This window comes from Fragaria vesca, linkage group LG5 (genome assembly GCF_000184155.1).
Source record: "Fragaria vesca subsp. vesca linkage group LG5, FraVesHawaii_1.0, whole genome shotgun sequence".
NCBI classification, from domain to species: Eukaryota; Viridiplantae; Streptophyta; class Magnoliopsida; order Rosales; family Rosaceae; genus Fragaria; species Fragaria vesca.
Genome location: NC_020495.1, coordinates 4,338,112 through 4,348,448, shown reverse-complemented (window position 1 = coordinate 4,348,448; position 10,337 = coordinate 4,338,112). Strand labels below are relative to the sequence as shown.

The window sequence follows — 10,337 nt, the reverse complement described above, 5'->3', positions numbered from 1 at the left end:
CGTTCTATATAGGAACTATTACCGCATGTATATATATCTTTTACAATAGTAGCTTAATTGTTTCTTGCATGATGAAAAAATAGAATATATTCATCAGTTACACTGGCTGTTTAATATATATGGAAAAACCAGAGTTACTGATCAATATATTCCATTTTTTCATCATGCAAGAAACAATTAAGCTACTGTTGTAAAAGAGAATGCTTCTTAAGCTCCTCAAGAGTTAGAACCCATTACGCACACATATCAAATCATGAACAGAAAGCAAGTCCATGTAAACCATACTCTTCATATACAGCACATAAAGTAATTAATGTAGTGAGGTGAAATTGTTATTAATTTAGGATTTTAGATACACAATGGTTCAGACTGTCACTCTGAGCTATAATAGGGCCTGTAAGTCGAGAGCTGCGTCGGAGTCGGAGCCATCGTTGCTGAGAGAAGCGTACATGCGCATGCCATTGTCAGATGCAGCTGCTATTTCAGCGACTCAGAGCTGGCCATCCATCAAGCGTAGAATAATATCGGAGGTGCTGCAGCTCGACCCATTCGTATTCTTACTCATCTTCTTCTTAATATTGTTGTTCCTATTCCGTGGGGCTTAACCGGGGCGGCGTTGGAATCGAAGGAGTTGTAGTATTGTTGGAGGTAAGATAATCTGATCGAGTTTGGATAAGGGCTGGTCGTTCTGGTTGGTAGTTGAGAATCGAGGGTAGAATTGAAAACGGTCATAACCGCCATGACCAGAGCTCGCTCCTACTGTAATACCCATTGATGATCGGTTTTCCTTGAACAAGTCTGAAAATATAAAATAAAATAATAATAAAAAAAGCCAAAGCGAGCCTGTGCGGGCTAGGCGGACCCGAGACGCGGCTAGGTGGATGTAGGTCATGTGGGCCTAGACGGGCCGGGCCGCCCACCTTTTAAAAAAACAAAGTACAGCCTTTACCACTGCAGATGGAAACAGATAATGAAGACATTTGGAGGAAGAGATTATTCGTCAATCATGAACATCCGTTAATTAACGAGCAGGCATGGCTAGGTAAATCATGTTGGTTTCTATATTAATCTTAAAATGTCATCTTGCTTTGCAAGTAAAATAAATTTTAGTTTCTTTGTGAACATAATAATATAAGTTTAGGGTTCCATGATTCTGAACATATGGCTCAAGCCGCCTGATAGTGTTAGACATAATGGTACTTGATCGTGAAACACAAAAGAAGTTGTAGAATATAGGTTGCAGTAACTGTTGATTAATGTTAGAAAATATGAAAACATGCGAGCTCTTCACCATCGCATAATACAAGATATACAAATCATGTTCACCAGTAGTCCAGTACCGTGTACCCTTTACCACATCCTTTGAAGACAGTTTGAAAGGGTGTTACCAAAGTAACATGCGTTTTTCTGCCTCTTGTGCACTGGGATCAAATGATCAATTTGAGTACTATAACGACTTAACCAGCTCAGCAGCTGAACGGGCAGCAGCGGATGCACGTTCAGCAGAGGCAATGGCAGCACGAGCTTTCTCCAGGATCTCAGATGATTGTGGTCTTGTTTCTCTAACTGGTCCTGCATCATTATTAATTGACGGCTGAATCTCATTGGTACTTGAAACATGTGTCTGAATTAAAGATCTTGGAGCTGGAATGATGTGTTGAGGTTCTGGTTTAATCTTTGTGGGCTGAGTATAATGTGCACCATTAGAAGGTGGAGGACTAAAAGACACTTGTTTTGCAGGAGCTCGAGAAGGCAGTGCAGCTCCACCACTTATGTGCTTGGATCCACCCTACATATAACGATGAAGGGTCCAGTTTTAATCAGTGGAAATGACAGAGAGAAAAAAAATTGAAGTAAATTTCTAATTTCACAATGTCATTACAAGATGTCTGCTAGTCCCAGATGCTATTTCAAAATTTCATGAGCAGTCCCTGTTATAACACTGAACTCGTATAATAATAATATAAGGTATACTGTTGATTTGTGCCAAATCAAAACCAAGGAACGATAACATAATCTGGTCATGATTCTGAACAACCAAACAATATCAGAACTTTAAGCTACAACTAATATATAGAAATAACATAATTGAAATTGTACCAGTAGATCTTCATGTTTCCTACTGAACTCTGCTTCAGAGCTAGAAGAATCCCAATTCAGATTGTACTCTTGTGCAATTTCCTTCAATACCTTGAGCCTTTCCTCTCCAGAGGGAGCACTCACCGACAGCTTTTCAATTATCTGCACAAATCATATAATATATGAAAAAGTATGAGTCCTCTGACTATTGTAATGTATGTTTCTTTACAATTCAAACTTGCATATCCAAAATAAACACTTAACAGTTCGGTTGACACCAGAATCAGGACGCAGCTCAGATGCAGCTGCTATAAATTCCTTCCCATATTTTGCTGTGAATAAATTCTTGATCTGCAATAAATCTGGAACTTCTGAACATCTTGGGGCAGAAAATATTATGCTTGAAATAGCCTCTCGTAATTCTGGCGGACAATCCCTGTAATAAGGAGAAAAGTCGTGCCAAAACTTGAGTGCCAATGGCAATAAGCACATTATAATGATATGCAAGTTAGCAGATACAGCAGGCTTCAAATATTCATTCTGGTTGAAATTAATTCTAACAATGCCAAAACTGTTTTCAAATCCCATTATATATTTATATTCTTGTCTTCTACACAAGTTTCTCCAAAGTCTTTATAAGTGAATAGTAATGCATAAGTGATTTATTTGTTCATAATCGACAAAGGAGCTCCCAGTACATCAGCTTTCTATAAAACAGAAAAAAACTACCACTACCACAGATCAAGGACTTACTTTTGGCTTTCAATAATGGGAACTCGTGCAAGGATAAATTCACAGAAAAGCTCCAATATCTCATAAGCAGCCCATATGTTTTGCTCTCGTATAACATGCTCCACCTAATAAATTATCAAACGTTCATTCTTCAACAACATTATCAATCACAATTCAAGCACAAAGTAATCTAAGCAAATAGACACACAATTTTCCATACAACTTGAAACTTGTACCCGAATTCGAGCTATTGGTTCTTGGCCAGCCTGCAAAAATTGAGCAATCTCCTTGCGCATATGTTTGAGCTGCATATCTCTCTTGTTTTGCAGCAACTTAATACGCGAAATCGACATGTGCAAACATGTTTTGCTACAAACAAATCATCAATATCAAAAATCTACAACAAGAACAACGCAAAATACAACAAATTTGGCTCCAAGCCTCCCAATTCGATAACCACATTCAGCTCAAACAACCAATTACTAAAGACAATGAATATCTAGAGCCAAAATTCACTTACAGCAGTAGAACTAAATCAATAAAGTGTACTAGACTGTATTGGGGATCTCACAGAAACAAGGCACGCCTCACAAATTGAACTATAAAACTGAACAGTGGGTTCCAAGTATAAGTTGACCGACACAAAGTGATAGCAATTCAATCAAATATGACCAAGAACTAGAAAACCCAGATGATCAAATCGATCAAAACAAAAGAGACGCTTATTGATAGGGATCAAATAGAGGCCAAAGCCAAGACCCACCATTTTGTGCCGAAAACGCCTCTATTGAAGAGCTGGTTCAACAGAGACATGGATGCCTATGTGAAGACAATGAAGCCTCTCTCACAGGTGATCTTTGATCGCTGAACTGAAGCTCTACTAGATTTCTGTAAGGTTTCTGGGTAACGATCGCAGAAACTCAACTACTCTGTTCTTGAAACCCGATGGTCTCTCCTGTGTGGTTTCGCTGTCTTGAATTTTACGTTATCATGTAACCCCTAAGTTTTAACTTTTACCTCTCTACAACTTTACATTTTTACATTTACATTTCAGAATTTTAATAAAAATGTTAAAATCCAGAGACCCATCACGAACTCAGCACTTGACAATCTTGTGCGGGTTGGGTACCAGCTCTAAATCTAGTGTCAACCACACAAAATCGAGTCTTAATGGGTCTCAGAACTTTCTTTTTTTTTTTTTAGGAAAGTCACACATTCTATGGGTCTCAGAACTTTAGGAGTACAAATTTAAGGACAAATGTGAATAGTGAGTAGATATTAACCATCATTACTTTCCTACAACATATGGGACGAAATGAGAATGGATTGTTATCCCATTCTTAAATTCACTTCTGCATTAGTCTCTGTTGTGGAAATTTAAACAAAAATAAGGAATTTGATGAAGTATAAAGTGTAGAGAAAGAGAGATAGTAAGAGAATCATCATCTTATTCATTGATAGGAGTCATTTATATAAGGAATTACACAATACCAATATGGTAAGGATATGAATACATAGATCTAGTTAAACTACATATCCTATTGGCATAAGGCCAAGGCGCACATAAAGAATATCAAGAAAGATACAGAATATCCTAGAACACTCCCCCTTGTGCCGCGCGCTAATATGCCGATGGTGCTGATCTGTTGCCTCGTCAAAAACCTCGTCAAGTCACAAAAATCCTATGGGAGAAAAACTGAACCTTGATCGTAGGAGAAAAAGAGTACAACGCACCCTTCACATTTGATAGTGACATGTATGTATGTGCTAGACTCCCCCTGAAGTTCGCACCGCCCCCTGATCTTTACATCAATCATAGGGCTCTTCTTGATTATTACTAATCACGGAAATTTCAACAACTTAGCATATCAATGCTCTTTAACATGTCTTCAAATGTGGCATTACGCAATGATTAACTAAATCATGCCGTATTGTCCTCAAATGATCTTTTACACTTAGATCTTGAAGAGAAAGCCGCTTGTGAACTCAAAACATAAGTTCGTGCAGGAAATTAGATTTCCGCGCAGCATGACCTTCAGTTACTAGAACAGTCGTAACTTCCTCTAGGAAATACATATGAACGAACCGTAAATGGTTTTGGAAACTAGACTCATTTAGCTTTCCAACTGTATATTACACACGTTCTGGTTCGTCAGGAGCTATTCACAAAGTCCCGTTGAAGTTGACTGTTTTGCCAAAATCAGATTCTCGGACAGATTCGTCCTACTTTACGAAAACGGCCATAACTCACTCAATATGATAGGTATGATCAAATGGTTGGTGTCCCTGGAAAGTAGACACATAGATCTTTCCAATGGTACCAATTTCACCATTTTCCAGTGAGTGAGGTTTCCTGTAGGTCCTGTGGAAGTTGAGCTACGAAACTTGGCAGATTCTGATTTCGCTATTGATGTGTCTTTCTTATGTAGGGATAGAATAAGCCTCAACCTTTCATACCATTAAGTATTGAAAAATGAGTTACTGCCATTACATTGGCGTTGTGTGGGCGCATAGCTACATTTAGCTTTACAACTTTTCATAACGAATGAGATGTCAAGTCTTTCGTATTGTGTTGAGTACATTGATGCGTCTAATTGTACTTAGATGAGAACTCCATCTCTTAACACATATTTGTCATCTTGCTTTAGACAAAACAACGGATCTCTCTTTAGAGTAAAGACTTTAACTAATCATGGGAGTATATGTAGGCCTCACTTTCGTTAGAGCGCCTAAGCCGATTGATGAAAAATCATCATCAGTACAGTCATCGAGTGTCTTATCGAGACCGTGTCTTCCCAAGATCTTTTTCTTCGGATGTTGATACATATTGGCATCTCTTGATCCATCAAGAGTCCATGTAAATCCGGAATGAACACGCAAATGCATAATTCACCATATCCCTTCCAAATCAAGTAGAGTCCATGTGCGTTTCAATACATTTAGCAAACACATGCTCCTGTGGTCTGAAGCCACTTGATTTGGATGAATGAAGTCTATTCAAGACCTTCATGCATATCTCTGATCCCGTAGAGATGTTATTATGACCACATTCATAGGCTGCATGTTCAGTTATTCGGAAACTACCAAACTGACAAAGTAGTGGAGTTCAATGACATCCATTACGAGAGCATATCTCATCGTAGTCGATCTCAGTGCGTGTTCGTGAGAGACCCGCCCCATAAGGTGAGTCTAAGCTCTTGTTCTCACTACGCTATCTAACAAAGGTATAGTTGATAGGGTTTAGCTTGCGGTGTCGGCATCACCTACCCAAGGACCTATCTCTTTGTTAATGTTGGATCGCATCTTTCCGTTAGGCCAATCAACTAAGTTGATATCCATCAACGAATGGTGGTTCGATAGTAGACTCATTATCTCATGTCCTCATGTACACTAGTGTAATACTTGTAGAGATCTCTATATGGATTGGATTTGACGTTGAGGCGTCCCCCAAAGATAATCACAATTCAGACTTCATGAGACGGATTTGAGTATCACTGATCAATAGATCAGGTTGTGCCAAGCTCGTTTTCTTCCTAGTGCGAGAAAGTATCGAACCTAAGAGTCTCCCTCCTTTTGGGGAGCCACACGGCCTCGTGACACCAATTTTGCCACTATATGGCGTCACTGTATCACCATCCATGGTGATGGCGTCAAGACCAACACCTTTTGGTCGCACCATATCCTTTTGTAGGACATCAATCCTTGCAGACATATTTGCAGCATGTGATCTCGTCACGTTAACACTTTAAGCATTTGGGATCAAGATGAGACTTAGTAGGAACAAACCACGACAATTCACGTCGTTCCACTTGAACACTTGTGTTCTTATCTCCCCCTAACGGCGGGAATATTGTCTCATCAAAGTGACAATCCGCAATTTAGCGGTGAATGAGATTGTCTGACAAGGTTTCTACATATGCGGATTTATAGGTAGAGGTTCAGATCCAACCTAAATACTTATTCATCTCAAATGACCCATCATTGTACGTAGTGGCAATGCGATTTGGCACCTAGAAATAACATCTAGCCGAGCTCAAGGATTGGAGATCCGTTTCAATCTTGTTTGAGCTCAAGGATACACAGTCACAAGCTGTAGTACAAAAATATTCAATGATGGTGGGTCGTAGATGAATAATAAAGCTGCATGCAAATATTGCATAGCCCCAAGACGCAATAGAAAAATTGGTGCGCATCAATAATATTCAAGCGACAAGCTAAAGTTGCTTAGTCGTAGTCTCGGTGAGACCGTATTGCGTGTGAACATGGGGTACATGACACTTCAACTTACATCCCGATAAATTTCTTTAAAGAATGGGTAGTGAGCCCGTAGAAGTATAAGCAGCATAAACAGTAGATAATAGTGTAACACGTGACCAGTGCGCTAACACTTCAACCAACACCATAAAGCATAAAAGGTGTCCGCAAGTTGGTTGTATCTATCTACATAGTTTGATGTAAGAATAGAATGTTCACTTTTGTGTCATTTAGCGTAGGAGGGTCTCACTCCTAATTTAGCTAAAGAATAGGCTTTCAAAACGAGGAATGAGCATTGCAGGGGGTCAATGCGACATCGAGGGAAGACCGGTGCACCTCAATTGCTTGAGGAATTGACCGGACGACCTCAAAGAAGTTGGAGTCGTGTTTGGGTGACGTCAATGTCCCCCGGGTCACCACTATGCTTCATGGTGATGCTAGATCTCGAATGTCTTCGTTTTGAGCGGAAGAATGGATGTCCATGAGAATTTCTCAAAATTTGGACCATTATATCTCTTCCAGGTTGACCAATTTGGTCAAACCAAAGCCTATATGAGTCAGTGTCCCAAATATCATGTTTGGTGACAACATGGGATTCGATATTCAAATCATAGTGACATACAGTCTACTAGATTGACTCATGAATTTCTCCAAGATGCGCTTCAGTCCGCATTCATGAGAAGGTATACACAAAAGAATTCTTGTTCATTCTCACAATGTGTTTTCAAATGAAAACTATTAGCAGGAATGTCTTTAAAGCTCAATATGGTTCGATTGCCTCTCAATGCATAGAGGGTATCTGTGACATTGATCATGGTGTCATGAGGCATCAAGATTTAAGCTAAACTGCGTCCTTGAATGACCGGTATGATTCAATCATTGTAGTCACAGAAGATTTACAAAGGCATAAAATCCAAAGATAGTTGCCGGTTCCTTAGAATGTTGTGGATAGTTCCACTATCTGCGAAGCACTCAATGTCTCGATGAGACATATCTACAAGAAGGAGTAGATAGGCTAGTTAATAGTTCCACTTAAACCATTTAGAAGGATTGAAAGAAGCTACGAAAAGCTGCAATCCCGAGAGTGCATAAAAATTTCCGCGCAGAATGACCTTTGCGTACTAAAACAGCCATAACTTCCTCGTTAAAATAGATATGGACGAACCGCGAAAAGTTCTAAAAAAACTGGACTCATAGAGCTTTCCAATGATATAAAGCTCACTGTCTGGTTCGTCCGGAGCTGTTCACAAAGCTCAAACGAAGTTGACTATCCAGAAGGGACAGATTGCTGTTTTTCGCAGAATTGGCATGTGCGAAGCTGTGAAGCTTGCAAGTGGCGTGTAGGCTTTTGCCTTAGCCACAAGTGACGTGTGTATGATCAAAGCCAAGTCCTTTCGGTCATTCTAAGGTCGTAAACTCCATGACTAGTTAGCAAAAGCTCCCTGACATGAACATAAACTAACTCAGAGGACCTAGAGGATTAGATCATGATGATAATTTTCCGGTTTTTGATAAGTCTTCAACGTCTTTTGCAAGACGGCAATTGGTTTAATAGCGTAGGGGGATCCAAAATTAAAAGCTTTCGGTAACTCCAAGTCAGTATGACCAGACATGTCCGTGGAGGGTCGGTAGTGCGAGGCACACTTGAAACCACATCTCCTTAATTTCAGACAATTCTAAGACATCACACTGAGCTTGGATGAGCCTAGTTGAACAATTGATGATAGAAAATCCGCTATAGGGTAGAAGACTTAACCGGAGACACGTGGGCGATCCTCTTTGAGGATGTAGTGCCATGAGTCACCTTCAAAAGAAGGGACCAAAATCCGCACAATATGCCATGTCTCTAAGGACGATGTAAGAATATACATCTTTTTGGTAAATCAATATGAACCATAAGAGGAGAATAGTTTCACTTCGAAAAAATTCCCAAGGCATTCATTATTGCTAATGTGAGTATATATCGAGGTCTCAAATAAACAAAGGACATCGATACGATGTCTTATTACATATAGCTTGGAAAGAAAATCAATGTCTAGCCAATGACATCAAAGTCAGGGGTAGCTAGAGCTGTTGATTTTTCGTACTTTTTGTATGCATTCATAATCTGAAGGAGCTTGACAATCTTGAACCAGTGATCCGAAGATCCACAACGGTTGCATTGTCATGAGCTGACGTGAGTAGTTTTGACAAAATGGTGTCTAGACCGGGAGTGTCGCTATTAGAGCCGGCGACACCTCCCCCTCTTTTCTAGACATCGGCATGACGTTTTCTGCTGTTGCTATGACCAATATTATTGTCCCCACATTAGGGGATAATCCTAAATAAATTTATCATATTAGCGTATATATACAATTCCCGTATGTATGATCAAAATCAAGTCTCGTTGGTAATTCCAAACCAACTTGGAGGACCTAGAGAACTTGATGATGATCGAATCCGCTAAAGGTTATGGATCATGATGCCACCAAAGATCATCGACAATATGTAGTCAACTAAAGTGGTAAGCAATCCACTTGACTAATAACTCAACAAGTAGAGTTATATGGACGTTTCAAAAAACGCTCCATGAGTGCATTCCACAGTACTTTGTGGTCATTACTTTTTGCACAGATTGCCATTAAAGGCTTGTCGATGTGGCGCGTCAAAGACTTTGAGCGCAGGAGATGTGAAATCTCGGCATCTTAGCCTGGGGGTCAAAATATGTGGTTTAATCTTTTCCAGTGAAAGGTTCCACAGATACCAAGCGAAGATTCGCCTTGGGTATCGAGTACGTCAAAACTCAATGAGCAAAATGTTACGTTGCTCTTGCATACAAAACCAAGCTGTTATGAGACTCGATAGAGGTCACAAATAATGCTTTTAATGGTTTGTCCTTCGGATTGATCATACACAATCCGGAAAAAGCCGCGAATTGATCATACACAATTCAGAAAAGGCCTCGGATTGATCAAACACAATCCGGAGAAAGGTCGGGGTTGATCATACACAACCCGGACAAGGAAGCAAAAGTGATCAAACACACTCTTGACCCGCAAATAAAATTCCGGGATTTTTGGTACCTGCACACACAAAATCCCAAGCATAGAATGGAGATGGAGAAGGGAGGAAAGGATTTTATCCTCCCCGAGTTATTGAACTTGAAAAAGTTTAAGGTTTCAAAACATACCTTTCTAGTTTCTTTGGAAGACGAGCAATCTTGAAATCTTTGGTTTCTAGAGGTTGCCGAGAGGAGAAACAACGTTTTGCCTACTTACTTCGAATTTGGGGCT

The 10,337-nt window shown here is 39.8% G+C and overlaps 1 protein-coding gene across 1 annotated transcript; it reads right to left on the bottom strand.

The window, feature by feature from the left end:
- Positions 1–1,207: 1,207 nt before the first annotated feature.
- LOC101314464 (IST1 homolog) lies at positions 1,208–3,770 on the bottom strand. The gene is made up of 6 exons (XM_004299023.1): positions 3,575–3,770; positions 3,048–3,180; positions 2,833–2,936; positions 2,344–2,515; positions 2,101–2,241; positions 1,208–1,789 (listed from the first exon to the last, which is right to left on the bottom strand). The coding sequence occupies exons 1-6, from the start codon at positions 3,622–3,624 to the stop codon at positions 1,448–1,450; spliced, it is 942 nt and encodes a 313-aa protein (XP_004299071.1). The 5' UTR covers positions 3,625–3,770; the 3' UTR covers positions 1,208–1,447.
- Between the last annotated feature and the right edge of the window lie 6,567 nt (positions 3,771–10,337).